We start from the raw sequence: 17,136 nt of genomic DNA on the forward strand, positions 1-17,136 counted from the left end.
CAGGGCAGCTAGGATCTGGAACCAACTTCCAAGAGAAGTGGTGCTGGCTCCTACCCTGGGGGTCTTTAAGAGGAGGCTGGATGAACACCTTGCTAGGGTTGTTTGACCCCAGTACTCTTTCCTGCCATGGCAGGGGGTCGGACTCAATTATCTGCTCAGGTCCCTTCCGACCCTACAGACTATGAAACTATAATAATTGGTATTTAAGGGGTTAAAATATAAAACATGTTGGTAGGAGTTTGCAGGCAGCTGGTAAATCTGGAAGAGGGTCCTCAATACAAAAAAGTTTGGGAATCTACTCTACTCTAGATGATCTAATTTTTACATCACGGACAGGTGTTACATAATAATAAAAACAGACTTTTAATCTAGTTAACATTTTACTTAATTTTTCAAACTATTTTTGTCCTATTATGATCTATTTTTTTCTTCATTTTAGTCACACAGATCATAACTACACAATACACTCCAGTAATGATTTATCTTTCTATAACACAATATCATTATTAACCATATCTTTGAAGTATTTCCATGGAAAAGATGGACTTACAGTTTTCTGTTAAACAGGACATGATTATAAGAAGATTCAAATATTCCAAAGTACAGATTCCAGGAAATATTAAGTCTGAAATCAGGCTTTAATCAGTTTACAGGTTTGAAGATACTCTTCTTAGCTAGGGTTCTTGCAATTTCCAGTTGCTGAAGCCATGGCTTCTCTTTAAATGCACTGCAAGACAGGTGACAGGATAAATTAACTTTTTCCTAATGCGTATTGAGTCTCATCCCACACTTATACTGACTGGACTGGGCATTTTGCCCAAGTGAGGGATGCAGGATCAAGTTAGAACATGCAGTTCTTTTCACTAAGAGCCTGATTATCACTCCGTGCATAACTGATTTCCTAATTTGTGCATATAATTACTGTGATTGTATGTGTGCCAATCAAAACACTGCATATGTGGATGGCTGGGTACAAACAGGCCAAGGGCAGCCTCCTGACTTGAGCATGTGCTGGAACTGCACACACAAATGGGGCAGGGAATAGAGCATAGACAGTTCAGAAAACCAGTTCAAAGTATATGGAGTTTAACAACAGTAAAGAGTAAAGAACAAAAATCATAAATTTTATCCGGTCATAAACTATTTGTTTTACACATCTTTTGATCTGCCATATCCATTTATATATTGTAACAAGGGTGATGGTAACAGCTGGGAGTTCCAGTCACAAAATATAATTAAAAGCATTTGTTGTATTACATTATACCTTTCTGTTAAGCTGAATATGTGTATTGCTTACACTGCACTGTTTAATAATATTGACTTAAAAGAAGCAAACCACTTTCCATAGACCATAAGTCTAATGTCTGGATAAGTGGATTTATTTGTATGATTTTTACCCCCCTGATTCAGTGACAGAACATGTCTGTCTGTGGCCCCGGTATACCTGTAATACTAATGAATTGGGTTCTTCAGCTATGTCTGGGATACGGGAAACAAACTTTATTCTCTTCACTGGCTCCAGACAGTTATCTTAGAAAACTGTACTTTCTTAGATTCTGATATTCTTCCTTTCACCTATTACTAATGACAGCCCACAATAATCTGCTTTTCCATCTTTTTAAAGTTTCACCCTGCCTATATTCCCCACAGAGTGAACAAAATTCTGTCCCTCCCTACACTTTATTCTTTAAAATTAAACGGGAAAATACAGAGCACCAAAAGCAACCAACTTCTACTCAGGTAAAATCCCATTGGTTGAATCCCCTCCTCACATTAAAGTACTTAAATGAATAAGGAGTCCCCCCATACGCATGTACTTAAAAACCTTGTTGAATCTGGGGCTCATGTGGAATTTGGACCAATATATAGGGAATTACTGGTATTTTCTTTAACCTCCTCAATACTATTTACCTCTTTACTGTGCATATTTAAGTTTCTGGGACTTTATTCTGGGACTTCCTATTCATAATCTACAGTGTTACCTAATGTTACAGTTGTCATATAAATATTCTACCAACCTTTTCTGCATCTCCCTGTTCATGCCACCAGTTTAAAGGGCGCTGGCTAAGTGTAAGGACTGTTGTCAGGTAAAGATATTTTTTCTGTTAGCCAAGTACACAAGACCTGAGTTGTCACTGAGGTGTACCTTGCTGTTACCACTAGGTGACAGTAATCCTTTGCAAAGATATTTTTGCAAAATTTTCTGCAAACTTCTAAAGAAAGTTACCAATCTGTAATTAAAGAACCATCAGGGTCTGGCTGTAATTTTGCCCATGCCATACAGGAAATATAAATTTAAAACAATCTTATTCAGAGAAAACAGATAGTTTTGAAACATTTTCTGCTTCTATTGGTTCCTTTAGTTATATGTTTCAAGAGTAGGAGTAAGCAGTATGTCCAATCATGTGAATATTATATTGTCAGCATCTAGATTGTAAGTAACATGGACAGTACACAAAGAATGGTAATTTTCCCTTCAGTTTTTTTGGGTTTTTTGCTTCACTATAATAAATTAATCCAAAGTGTGTAAAATATGGATTTAAACATAGAGGAGATGCATAAAAAATAGAGAGAAGGAAAATAAAAGAGAAAATACATACCTGGCAACAGCTAAGTAGTAGATTGCATTCTCTCTTGGAGTTCTCCCGCTGTATTCTGAGAAAGACTCAAGAGAGGAGTTTAGAAGCAATTTAGCATGAGGTGTGGAATAGAAGAAAGGAGGCCATGAATTCTGGAGCTTAGAAACTGGGGGCAAAGGAACTTTAGCTAAACATGTATGTTGGTCCATAGTTTCATCCTTTGTAGGCTGAGCAACCTTTTCCCTTTTCTTCTTCTTTTGCTGAAGTCTGTGTATATTAGAGAGTTTATTCACATTCTCTAAAGGAGGTAATTTGAGCTTTGTTAATTGTAGGTTGTTTTTTGTGCTTGTCAGGGGATATGACTCTCTCTCATGCTGAATGTGATCAGATAGATTTGGTAACCTATAGACCTTGTTGGCTGTCTTCTTGACTGGGGACTTGGAAGTCATTTTTGGCTTTGTGAAGCCATCTACAGTAATTATGTCCCCAACTCGTGTTCTGAAGACTGTACCCTGGTTAAGCCGTTTCTTGGAAAGTATGTGACTCTGAGCTTGGAGGAGCCACTGCTTTAACTTAATGTAGATCTTCATGGGAAGTGAAAAATTAGGATAAGAAACTACTGACCAAATTTTGGTAACTAAATATAACACACAGTCCTTATGCTTGTGTTTGATGCATATGTTCAAAGGGATTTGCCCTGTTGGGCTTTGGCATTCTAAGCACAACACAGTACAGTTGACAAAGGCCTTTAGTACCATTAGTTGGCCTGCTTCTGCAGCTGCATGCACTGGGCACTTATTTATATCTGGGTTCTCTGTTTCCTGACACCACGCTCGGTAGGGGTGAACACCAACTGCTTCATTAGGTCTCACTCCCTGCTGCAGGATCCATGTTGCAAGCCCAAGGTGGCCAAAATGTGCTGCCATGTAAAGAGCCACTCTCTTTTGATAACTGAGGAATAGGGAGAACAAGAAATTTAGGGCCACAAATACCAGCAAACTGATATAGTTCAGAATTATGTATATTTTACTTTTAGATTGACAGCATAAAACATGGTAATTAAATATCCAGCCGGAGCAGCTAAGATATGTTCAAGGTAAATTTGCTAATTTAGTGCTTTAATAAATTGATGAGGCAATAAGCACTTCCTTTGTATTTGTAATCTGTAGCTTTGTTAAAGAGGATTAGCTGTTGTTGATCATATATATTAAGTCAAAACAGAGGCTGAAGTTGGTCTTGTGAGAGGATTTTAAAATGATCCAATGGAGGTACTCAAAACTAAGAAGGGCTATCAGAGGATCTGAGAGACAGATAGCTGAGTATTATGAAAAAGGTTAAATTATACTCATAAAATGGGAGACAAAGACTGAAATACACGTAAAAAGATTTGTCAAACTAATTCTTGTCTTTGTACTTGGTAAAGATAATACCAAGATAGTAGAAATGATTTGCTATACAAAGTCACTGAACTAAGTATACTATGTTTCATTTTTTTATCATCACAAACTAGAAGTGGAGTAATAATACTAGTAAGCAATTGTTCTGTGTACTGTAATTCAAATATGATTTTCTGAAGTGTACTGCCTTTGATTAGTATGTTTTCACTGATTATAGAACTACTGTACACCAGATAAATAACTCATTTTGGTCTGTCACGCATATGTTGCTGTATTTTATCCTATAGCATATTAATAAATAGTTCCTGAAAGCAGCACTATCCTATAATGAAGACATGATGTTTATCTTTAGGGAAGCCATTAAAATTGTATGCCCCTTTACGCCATTTAAAATCCTAAATGTAAACAAACATTTTTTTTTTAATTATTCTATTTATAATATTTATACTAAACCAGTTCAAGCCATGAGGATTAGGCCCCAGTTTATCACTATGCTGGCTGGCATATTTTTTATACTACAAAGGTAATTGTCAGAGTCCCCTTGGGTGATATTTAATTTTCTTGGTAACTCATTATACTGGATATTAAAGTCAAATGTCAGAGAAAGCAAAGACATAGCCAACTTTTGAAAGTGGTGGTTAAAAAGGCAGGGAAGGATAAGATAGCACATTTTGCTACTGTACTTGAGGACTGGCTCTTCTCTGGATAGATGACGTTGGACGGTATGATTGTTTCCTAAGAGACATCCAATCAGAAATTCTTTCCATCCATCCCATACATCCAGAAACAGTGTTGTGCCTGCCAACAGAGAGGTGCAATCGTTTAGTTTTGTTCCAGTGTTGGGTTTTTTTTGCAATTCATACATTTCTAAACTCTTTTTGCAGCTAAAGAATATTTCCTTGCAGCCTACTGACTGCAGTATATATATGCCACAACCTTGTACAAGGCCACCCCTGTGAGCATGTTGTCTTCTAATGGCCGTGCAATGAAAGAGATCAACTGTTAACACTATGAACTTTGAAAAGTTAACAAACAGCTGAAAAAGTGTTTGTTTTGGCTGCTTTATGTCAGAACAGTTTGTTCAGTCTGTGACTGCATATGTGAGACTGATTTATTTGGTCTGTGAGATCTTGAAAGCCAAAATGATCCATTTGATAGGGTTTTGGACAGCATTGGCAAGATCTTCACGGAATGGTGGCAGAGTTAGAGAGGGCCAAAAGAGGCCTTTTGCATCTTATTTAGTGACTTGAGTTACTTTTCTTATTGGAGCGATTGTTTTTCAGTGCCAGCAGAGTTGTTACATTTGTAAATATACTTTAATGGAAAAATGCCTAAAGTTTGTCTTTCTGCTTATATCAAAATAAATAAATAATAGGTTAGATACAGGCCTTGAGGCATGCTTCTAATAATTCAGTATAATTCGTTTTTCCCAGTCACCGAGAGTATGCCAGTATCCTGTAAGAGCTACTAGGTGGTGGCGTTCAGTTGGTATTTCTTGTAGTAAGAATTACTGCCATTGAAGGACATTATGGTATATGATAGATGCAGTTCTAACCTTTTCATCTTGGGTGTAACATCTATTGTGTTTAGAAATAGGCTCAAAGGTAACACTGCAAATGTTATATATGCTGCAAGATATTCTTTAATCTTCAAGAACTTGTTCCTTGCAGATATCAAGGGCTGATTTTAAGTTATTTAAACAAATCACAAAATCAGTGTTAAATCATAAGAGCACTCACATTCTTCATGCCAATACCTTATGTATTAGCTTTGAAGGATCAGGCGTCAAGACTCTAGAGCAGTGACACCCAAATTTCTGGCCCTGTGGGCCGGACGAGTGGTGCATGATTGGTCCACAGGCCAGATCCTGCGTGGGGTTGGTCTGCAGGTATAATCTAGCATGCCTGTTTGATCTGTGTACCAGATCCAGCCAGGTGCTGACCCAGCCCTGCACATTGGATCCAGTCATGCACTGGCCCAACCCTGTGTGCCTGGATCTGACCACGTTAGCCTGAATATGTGCACAGCTGGCACGGTCTAGTGCACAGGCCCACGTCATTTGGCCCACAGGGCTCCTTGTAGGTCCAAAAATTGGGCAGCAGGGGAGCAGTAATTAACATGTGTTTTGTGACATGCCTCTTCTGACTGGACCTGGCCCCTGGGCCAGAGGTTGAACACCCCCGCTCTAGAGTGTTCTGGTTCTGATTTTACACAGGTCTCCAGAGTTAATTTCAGATTCACCACCAAATGCCCGTGCACAAGACAGTAAAATTCCTGATCAGATCATCCATTTTATGACCTCAGTGGTTCAGCCTCTGTCTGTGTGCTCTTGTTTGAATCCTTAGACACTTTTCTCAAATTTTCAAAGTAGTCTACAAATATATAGTCTTCTGGAGAATGTTTATTTTGTAATATCAAATGCTATCAAAAACATTGCTAAATAATAGCTTAATTATCTCTCTCAGTTAAATATACACCTACAAACTAAACATTGGTCAAGTTTTTATTTGTTTGGACTATTTTACAGCCATTTACTTTCTTGGCATTGTTGCAACATTGTGGTTTTGAAGCCAAATTAACTGCCCTCTGTATGATGGTGAGACAGCAGTGTGAAGTAGATATAAAAGTTACACCCATTATGCACTCACTTTCTACTGCTGTAAATTGTCTATCAAAGTGTAGGATCCGATTCTTCATTGCTCCAAGCCTGTATTTTATATCATACACTGTCCAACTATCCAGTCAGAAGCTCTCTGTGGTATTACTTTGAGGTAAAACTATGTTAAGATACTGGTTCTCTCATTCCTTGGGGTCTCAGACCAGCAGAGACTCCTTATGCTCGATGGAGGGTGACTGGACTCAAAAACTTGCCAAGAACTTTTTTCCAACTACTCAGTTGGTCTAATAAAAGATACCACATCTACCCAAAGAACCTTGCCTGGTATATTTCAGACATTTATCAAAAAAATTGTATTTTGTGTTCAGGGTGAATGTAAACCCTACACTAAGCTACTGATTTTCAGAAATCAACTCAGTTACTGTGAGCTAAATTCCTCCTTTACGAAGGCACCAGTTCAGCAAGTTACTTTAACACATGCCTAACTTTAAGCATGCAAGTAAGTCTCCTAATGACTATTCTGTCATTCTCCATGGAAGTCTAGCTAATGTGGAAGAAATCATTAGAGATAGGAATATATTTGTTATAATCCAGAGTTCTAGCTGTCCTTTGTGATTAATTTCAATATTGTTATTTTACTTTTCCTACAGGTGGGTACACAAGGAACACAGAGGGTAAGTGCTGTATGCAGGGTAACATAGCAGCATGTTGGTAAAAACAGAAATAGAGCTTTGGAGAACTGGCTCCTAGTCAGCTGGTCTAATTGCTAGTGAACCTGCATGTTCACATTGCCTCTCAAAAAACAAATATCACATTACTATGGATGTGATGTGTTCATTAGTCATGTCAATTGTTTAACCCTTTAAAAATCCTATTATAGTTTTGGCCTGCAGATATTTGGTGAGTTTCACAGGATAATTCCATGCTGCATTGTACATCCCATTTTTTTGATGCTATGGGAAATGGTACATAATGGTACTCTATTCCCCAGTTATGTATAATACTATTAAGTTCCCTATTTTTCTCCTCTAAACCAAATAGTCTCAGTGCTTTTAGTCTCCCGTTGTTGTCAGTTCTTTTCTGTTTATTTGATGGGGTGACTGCAGATGAACCCAGCATTTCTCAAATTCCATGTTTCTCTTTTCCTGCGTAATGAAAAAGGTAGGTCCCATTTCTGGGCTTCAAGAGCCTTTTCTTCTTTAGAGTCTACTTACAAATCAACCATTGAATCCTTACAAATTAAAGATCACTGTAGAAATTAAAATTTACTGTAGCTAATAGACTAATTACATACAGGGAATGAATACTAATCTGTCTTGTATGGTGTTAAGAGTAGAGACTATAAATCAGGATTTTGGGGGCATAATTCTTCACTGTTCTGCACTTTGAATAGCTGTTTATCCCTGTCAAATGGAAAAAGCACAAAATCAGAATTTCCCAAAGGTCTCTTCCAGGTTCTAAGCAACTTACTGTGTGACACTGAGAAGGCCACTAAGAGCAAATTCTGCAGTAGCCACTGATTTTTGGGTACCTCCCATTTGAGGCACCAATCTGAGACGTATTAGGGCAAATATCCAGACTTACTGCATATCCATAGCTCCAGAACTATGGATCCTCAATCAGATGAAAAATCAAGCTTTAGTTTTCCAAAGTTGACAACTCAGAAATTGAGGCACCCCAAAAGTAGTAGTGACTTGTGAAATGTTGACCTTAATCTCTGTGCTACAAGTTACTTAAAGAAGTGGGTATAATTATACTTATCTACCCACCCGGGGTGTATGAGGTTTAAAGGTCAGACTGCGAACCCCTAATGACTTAAAGGACAAACTACGAACTACTTCCACTGGTGTCATTGTCAGTGAGTAGTCCTGTTGACTTCAGTAGCACTCCTTGTCTGAGAATCTACCAATTAAAGCTGATTAAAGGATTTAGATATTTGCCCCTAAGTAATTAATAGGGCCATATTTTTCCATATTTAGCAGAGTGAAATGTTCAATGAAGGAAGGTGTCAAACGTCTTAAATACTGCATGCTAAAAAGGAACTATGAGTAGTTACAAGAGAAAATGACAGCAGACCCAGGATCTGTAAAATGCTAAATTGGGAACAGCCAGGTCATGGGCAGTGACCCACTAAAGTAACTGCTTTCAACTAAATATATTGCTGTAAGCACCATGGAAATACAGATATTTCAGTGTACCATACTGGTACCTGACCTTGGTTTGTTCTTTGGATTTCAAACTTCCATCCTGCTCTAACCATTTCTCAGGACTGCTTTCATCCTGGTTTCAGACAGTACCAAACCAGCTACGATCTTCTTCTCAAATTAAGCCATACAGGTATAAGAGCATAAAAAGATTGTAATGCTTTAGGTTATAAGAAATTGTTGCTGGTTTGGAGATCGGGCAGAAAAATGGTGAGCATCATTAGTGCAGTGGACTAAGCAAAAGCGCAGAAGTCCAAAAATCCTAGTCTTCGTTCTATGCTGGGCCATATCCTGCTTAATTTAAAAGCTGTTTTGTGCTGTTGGTTCTATGCTAGCAATGTGAGCTTTGAGAACTGCCCCCCACTTTTATTTATTAAATTTCAAAATTCAACCCCACTTGCTGAGCTCTGTATAAACATACAAAATCATTATGACCTCTAGGAAGTAATGAAATGGGTAAAGCAAATGGGCCAATGTTGCATGGCACAATTAGAGACTTGCATTAATTTTGTGTTGGTATGAAATATTTCTGCCATTTTCTATACGTTTTCCCTATTTGCATTCAATTCACAGTCCAACAAAAAGCTTGTTTTTCTCTGTCTTCATAGAATCATAGAATCAATGAGTCGGAAGGGACCTAGACAGATCATCTAGTCCAACCCCCTGCCGTGGGCAGGAAGGAGCACGGGGGTGGCAGAGGTCGTAAGACCCCAGCCAGGGGCCTATCCAGTCTCCTCTTACATCCCTTTCCCAATAGTGCAACTCCACTGATATCAGTAAAATCAGTCCCAACTTGTATAATGGAAGAAGTTCAAGCCTGAGGTATTTTATGAGTGTTATGAAAGCATGCTACAATATAGAATGTGTTACTTCTGTATATGTATCATCTACCTTACACAGTGTTTTATATCCTATAGCCTGATTTTTTTAAATACTTGGCAAAATTAAACTCCTAAAGTAATAGTAAGTTTTCATATTTCTCTAAATTAATGATAAGTAATGAAATCCCTTGAATCCTGAAAATAGACAAAGTTCTACTTAGTTGTTGGGTCAACATTAATCTGTTTAATCAGAATGTAATAGAAAACACAGAAATCATCTTATACCTATATCTAAGTGGTAGTCATTCAGTGTATTGCAGTCATACATCTCCCTGCCTCCTGGAGTCCTAAGACAATAAACACTATTTGGAAAGCCACATTTCAGGGTCACCAGGGATTTCAAAAAGGACACCTTTGTTGCAAGAAGATAAATACTCCCCATAATGGGTACTTTCTCTTGGCTTACACCATTGTATACATAGAAGGCCGGCTTGTCTTCTTCCTAAAATAAAAAAATAAAAATGATATAAGTACATTAGTATCTGTATTTTAGGAATAATGTCTTTTCACATCTAGGGAATCTGTTGCACTTTTAGTTGAGTGTAATCTGTCAGATAGGGTAGAAGACTGTTTTGTTACCAGCTCAGCTAACATCTGGCTGATTGAACTTTAACCAGTTATTAACTTTAACTCGCAGTCTTAACCTGCTAGTTAATAGCTGCTTCTTACAAGATGTTGAACACTTTGAGTTCTTATGTCATTGTAACAGGACTGGCGCGCTGGAGCCTTTCTGTGGGTGGCTCCGCCTTCCTGTCTTGGGCTAATTGCCTCCTTACTCGCCTGCCATGCCTTGATCTTAATTGATTGAGTGATGTAATTAGCGGGAGGCTGCCCACTTTATATGCCCGGTGTCAGGGGCCTCCCCCCCACACCCAGAATGGCACAGCAGGGGCAGAAGTGGGAGAAGGAGGGGCTGCTGGAGGTAAGGGGAGCACAGCAACAGTCATCTGGCTGCAGGTGTCCTGGGAACATCCCCATGAGAAGCTGCGTGGGGTCAGGAGGACTGTTCTGCTCCCCTCACCTCCAGCTGTGGCTCCTGCTTTTACCGTCCCATGCTGCTCCAGGTGGGTGGAAGCTTCAGCTGGGCAGCTTCTGCTCAGTGCAAGGGGCTTCATCTCTAGTTTCCAGCCACGTTCCACCTGCTCTAACTGCCCACAGGGGCTGCTCATCACTCCGGGTGGGTGGAGCAGGTGGAGGGATGCTGGGAGCTAGAATCAGAGCTCCATGCGCTGGGCAGGAGCCTCCTGGCTGAAGCTTCCTTGCCGCCCACCCAGAGCAGCATGGCAGTGGCAGCTGTAGTTGCAGGAAGCAGAACAGCTCTGCCAGCCCTGGCTGCAGACACATGAGCCCATGTGGCAGACACCTGCCAGGTTTTAGGCCTGCCAGCACCTCCGAGTCGGCCTGGGCAGCCATGGGTACAATGAACTTGTCATGTGCTGCCAGTCTGGCTGCCAAGGCACCCACCTGCAGCTATATGCCTCCATGCTGCTGTCTGTGTGTGCCATGCTGGGCTCAGTCCCCCAGCTCCAACCTTGGCCCCAGCCCCAGCTGCGGGCAAGGCAAGCAGATGGCAGGGCCATGCTGGTGTGCTCCAGCCACGCCCCCTGCTGTGCCAATGGCCAGTGGGGTGGAAAGCTGGGCAGACCCCGGCTGGAATCCCTGTGCTGCTGGGACAGAAGGGAAACAGGGGAGTTTAACCCCCCTCCCTGCTCCCGCTTCACCTGAGATGCTGCCTGGGGTGGTGTCTGGCCCCCCTCCCTCCCCTCCAGGGACAAACCTGGCAGAGGCTGCTGCCCCCTCCCCCTCCAGGCACACCCCAGCTGGGTTGGGGTTTAAACCTCTCCTCAATCATACTTAGCAGCCTGCCAGGACCTGACCATGCCCTCATCCAGGTTAGCTTCCCTCCAGCCTTGCTGCTGCTGTGAAAGGGAAGGGAGGGTTCACTCTAGCATCCGCCAGCTTCTGGCCTGAGCCACTGCAAGCTTATGGCTGCATTTCTGGAATCAAAAGTGAATGTCTATTCAATTGCAAATCAGTTCAATCTACACAGGTTAGAATAACCTGCGAAGATTGAATCAATTCAGGCTGAGGCTTAGCCACCATGCATAGTAGGCCATAAAGGTGTAGTAAGTTAGTATGGGTTACAAAACCTTTGGGGTACAGACAAGTATATTTAGTTTTGTAACTCTCCTTCATTAGACAAGGAGAGCTTGGTTTTCTTCCTGCATGGACAGGTCTGGGTCTTGGAAGAAAGGTAGCTGGTGAACACTTAATCTAGTTAAAACCAACATAATCCTTGGTAGATAAGGGAAGTATTGAGAGAAGAGGGCTAAATTTGTGGACCTTTGTTTGCAAAGCCTACCAGTATGCATGTTGTGGATTTTTAATGTTTAAGTATGGATTGTAGGTGCCTACAGTGTTTATGATTCAGGTAACTGAAAATAATATGTATTCTCAGCCCTAAAGGAAGTCACATGTTTAAGTCTAGCCCTGGGAGATATTGAATATCTGCAAAATGGCCTCTTTGCTCCTTTACTTTCCAATCTCCACTTTCAACATCTTGTAAGTTTGGTCCCTAACTATATACATTCACCATAGGAGATGCTGCTTCAAGGTAGTTTTTCAGGCAGTTTTTTCTACCACTGAATTTCAGGGTTTTTTGAAGAATAAGGAAACCTGTAATATCCAACATGCATATCAATGTAGGACTTGATTAAACAGTTCAGTTTATTTGCCTCCCTGGGGAACAGCAACAATAGAGATAAACATACAGAAAATGCAGTAAGAAATTACTAGAATCAACGAACATGCAGTAAACAAGTAGCTAAATTTCTCAAAGGCATTTGAACACTGAAGTCCTTTTGCCTCACTGTTCCACTCTTTGTTTTCATGCTTTGCAGTCCTAGTGATGCTGTGCCAGCGGCAGCAGTAATTCTGGCCAATTAATCCTGTGATACAGAGAGGAGGGAAAAAAAAAGCAAGACTAAAAATGTTCTCTATTGTTTATGGACCCGGAGAACTTCGGCCAAGATACTGGCAGGACCTTCCCCTGTTTATATAATAAGCTTGGAGGGGAGCTGAGCCTGTTGGTGCACAGACGCTGCTGCCTTGCAACAGCCTTCCTCATTAACTACTGCACATGGTTTGATAAATTGACACTAATCCAAAAAAAAGCCCACTCAAAAAACATTCTTCCCAGTGTATGCAGTATAAGTTCAGGTTGCAGTTTTTGCACTTTTATCTTCTCTGTTTCTCCAATGCTTTGCTTTGCCTGATAGTTTTAGAATCAGGCCATATTTCCCTTTTGAAAAGAAAGTTAAGGTCAGATTGGGAATGGCCTTCCATGGATATGCTTGCAGCAGGAGCATACAAGGAGCCAGTTCATCCTGTTTTCCAGGATCCATGCAAGAAGCAATTGCTCTAGATCAGCTGAATTCTGTATGGCTCCAAAATTCAGGTCTGGCTGAACTAAGCTTGGCAGTGGACGTGTTGTGGTGGTTGGCCAGCTAGGTACGGTTCTGTTCCTAATGGATCTTAGATTAGAGGCATCCTCAGCAGTTCCTAAGGGGTTATCTTTGGATAACCAACTGTGTCTCCTTTGATTATAGTATTTTTCTGTTTTTCTTTCATCTAGGACCCATGTCAAAACATTGTTTTAACAATAAATATAAGTGATGATAATATTTATTAGTTTCCCTTTCATTTGTATAGATTAATGCATTATACCCACATGGAGTTTCACATTTTGAATGAACACATTTTAACCTGTAGCCCCAAAACACTATATTACGTCCTTAGTTTCATGTGGACAGCAGCATTGAAAAAGTGAAGACCTTGTGCAGCCTGAGAGGCAATTAAGATTGTATTCCTGGTTATGTGTGAGATTCCTCACATGAAATATAGAAACAGTGCTGAAAAAATAATTTATAATGTATCTGCCTTACAGAGGAGCTTAATACATTTATTACAGTGCTTTGTGATCCTCAGATTCAAGGCACCGTAGGAATGCAAAGTACTATTTATTTGAGATTAGAACCAAGACTAGAATGGGCTCTAACAGCCCAGTTTTCAAAGTTAAACACCTCAAATTAGGTATCTAAATTTGGTTTTAACAACCTGTATAAGCACTGCTTTTGTTACTAAACAACAACAATCTAGACAGGTAGATGTGAATCTCTAAATTTTGGCAACCGGCTTGAAACTTACATTCAGAAGCCCTAATACATTCTATATTTTCCTTACTTATCTATTCAGGATATGTTTGTTATACCAAACCAGGCCATCAGGAGTTGCTGTTGCATTCTGTAATCTACTTTTATTTTTTTGCATTACCAGTTCTCCTAATGTTGGCACAGAACTATTATACAAAACATATTCTCATGCCTTTCCATGTATTGCAGTGAGAAAGATCTTTACCATGATCATTCCTTATCTTAACACAGTAAGAGCACAGTTTATTTCACCATAGCTGTGCTTTGACTGCAAGATGAATTATATGATCTGTTTCCTGATAATAGAGGAAGAGAAAGATTTTCCAGTTGTATGAATACTACGGAGTAAGATTTTGCTGACCTGAATGTTTACATAATACTAGCACAGTGCAGGAAGCACCTGTTTGATGTTTTTCTTTTCCAGATTTTCTATGTAGAAATCAGAGCACACTAATACTTGATACACAGATTTATTTTGAACTGAGGCTGAGGCTTTGGATAGATCCATGGTCAAAGTCAGATGGCACTGTCCCCTTCCAGAATTTTTCAATGGAAAAATCCATCAGGAAATCTGTATAGGCAAGATCTGACTTAACTTGCACACATTCCTGCTGCAGCTTCTACTGAACAGCTACACCTTTCAGCGACAACAGGTTGGATATGTATTACCTGAGAAGCAGGAGGCCAGTGAGACCACAGGTTTTAGCTTCTGTGGGGGCACAAGGGAAGAGACTGTTCCCACACTTCCAGTGCATCTACAAGGTGGAGAGGCAGAGGCAAAGCCTCCTGCTAACTGTTTCTATTTCAGGGGTCATGTGTATAAAACTATAATGAAAACTTAGAAATCCTTGGTCTTCCTACTTCTGTCCTGTGTTCTCCATGGGGGAGAAGTAGACCAGGACTTAAGCTTATAAAAATTAAAATGGTCATTCTCCTTACGACGTTTCTGTAAAATTAATGGAGATTATTTGTATCACACTTAGCTCAGATCCTTGATTAAACTTTGGGGTTCACCTTATAATGAGAGCTGGGGCTCATTTTGGGATTTTATGGTACAAAAATCTCATTATCGGCTTTTGACAATTCAGCCCTAAATGGTGGAAATCATGAGACCTAGCTGTTTATGAGACTGTAGCCAGCATAAGTGCTTGGCAGCCTTACAAGATTAGCCCTTTGAATGGTAAATGTTTCATAAGACTTTGGCTCACATCTCAACCAGAAATAGAAAAACAGTCCCTCTGGCAGTGAAACCAATCCGATATTGCTTGGGTAGGATTAACTACAGAGAGTGGAATCCGATCTTCATCTCCACCCTCTGAAATTCAAAGAACTGCAGACTCAAGATTGTAGTTAGGTCCTCTCCCATTCTGATAAGGAATATTACAAAGGTGATTGAGGTAGTGTACAAAAAGTATACTCTGTTGTCTGTGTAAGTGGGAATAGGTAGGCTAGTGCTAGTTTTCTTTTCAACTAAATTAATTTTTAGATCTATTTATGAATGAGGAACAATGACTAAATGCAAAACACGTATTCAGCACAGGAAAGAAGACAGACCAAGACCTGGTGGGATCAACTGATCTCAGGCAGATGGAAGGATGGGGCTCTTCTAAAACCCATCACCCACAATAGGAGATGAGTATCATGCAGATTTTTCTTCCCGTTTGTAAAGTTCTGTCATTCTACAAGTTCAATTTCTAAGTGTACATCCTTTAAAATGGGTGGGTAAAGTCCGGCCCATAGGCTGGATTGGGCCTGCAGCAGACTCCATTTCCCAGCAGCCCCTGCCCACATCACTGTGGCCAGTTTCCATGGAGACTCCAATGCCATGACAGCCTTGGGCCAGAGTTTCCATGGACACCACCCCCAGTAGTGCTGGCAGGGTGCATGGCAGGGAGGGGAGCTGCTATGGGGTTGGGATCTTGCGACGGTGACAGCATGGTCTGGAGCTGGGGCAGAACTGCAATCTGCTGCCGGCATGCCCCTGCCCTGCAGTATCTGCAGTTCCTTGTGAATAAATCTAAGATCAAGTATTCAAATAACAGCTTTACTAATTCTTTGAAGGTCAGATGTGTCCCTTTAAGATGTTCTCTCTCAGCTGCTCAGCTATGTTAGGTTTAGCAAAGGATCTAGAATTTAAAAAAATAGCAAGCACACAATTTCTTGACAGCTTAAAACAAACTGATTTTGATCATACTGTACCTTAACAACACATCTAATAATTGAAGAAACTGATATCCCTATGTCATCAATAATCCAGTTGTCCTTCAGCACTGCTCCTGCATAGATCAGCTCCAAATATCGTCTGCCTTGCTTGTCTTCAGAAAGGGGGACATGGAAATAATCCTAAAAATGAATAATATATTGTGGAAACACATGTCTGTGCAGGAGTGATTCCTAACTACAATAAATCTATCATTTTAATGTTGTTTGAATTGCAGCTGTGCTTTACTGGGACCACTATGCTATGTAAGCCTGTAACAAAAAAATAGCCTTTGCTCCACAAGGTTTATCTATAATCTTCAAGTTTCTAAGAACATGTTAGAAATAGAAGTGCTAGAAATAATATTTGCACCTTGTTTTAAAAAGAAGATAGTATTGAAGTGTATTGTTATAGATTAGGTTTGTTTTGGCTTGTAAAAATTCTGTGCATAGTTACAAAACTTGAAATTCTACAAGCACATGCTAATATATCCGATTCATTATAACCGATACAAGCTAAAGCAAACATACATAAACTGTCACATTGCTTTGAGGTAATCATGAAAGCTGTTAATTTTCCCTGTAGCTTTAGTTCCTGATTTCTTCAAGTGATGGTTGCTCAACTGAAGACAACTAGATGGGAGCTTCAAACTTGGGTGCCTAGAGGAGATTTATAAAGCATTCACTATTAGCCTAACTTCCCACTGACTTCAGGGACAGCAGAATTAGGTCAAGTTGGGTGCTTTTGAAAATACCTTTCCATCCCATCCTCTGTTTCCTGAGTTGGCAGCAAAAGTAGGCCTCCAGATAGAGGCTATGTTGATAACGTGAACCTGACTGACTTGGTGCAAGAATTCTGGCCTTTTTTTTCTCACTCGGGGAAAATCTGTTCACCAGGGCCTCCCTGGAGTCACTAGGAACACTGGCCACAAGCTGAGGGAGGATAGGTTTAGGTTAGATATTAGGAAGAACTACTTCACTGTAAGGGTGGCCAGAGCCTGGAATAGGCTTCCCAGAGAGGTGGTGCTCTCACCTTCCCTGGACATCT

At 40.2% G+C, this 17,136-nt stretch overlaps 1 protein-coding gene across 1 annotated transcript in view; it reads right to left on the bottom strand.

Moving 5' to 3' along the window:
- Window positions 1–417: 417 nt before the first annotated feature.
- ANKUB1 (ankyrin repeat and ubiquitin domain containing 1) overlaps window positions 418–17,136 on the bottom strand; it is a 20,934-nt gene continuing 4,215 nt past the window's right edge. The window contains exons 2-6 of the mRNA XM_019533122.1: window positions 16,089–16,232; window positions 9,904–10,120; window positions 4,660–4,774; window positions 2,601–3,530; window positions 418–727 (exon numbers count right to left, since the gene is read on the bottom strand). Of these exons, the coding sequence (XP_019388667.1) occupies window positions 643–727; window positions 2,601–3,530; window positions 4,660–4,774; window positions 9,904–10,120; window positions 16,089–16,232 (1,491 nt within the window). The 3' untranslated portion in view covers window positions 418–642. The remainder of the gene's footprint in view (window positions 728–2,600; window positions 3,531–4,659; window positions 4,775–9,903; window positions 10,121–16,088; window positions 16,233–17,136) is intronic.

The sequence above is a fragment of the Crocodylus porosus genome, unplaced genomic scaffold, assembly GCF_001723895.1.
Source record: "Crocodylus porosus isolate Cpor-Errol unplaced genomic scaffold, CroPor_comp1, whole genome shotgun sequence".
Lineage (NCBI taxonomy): Eukaryota > Metazoa > Chordata > Crocodylia > Crocodylidae > Crocodylus > Crocodylus porosus.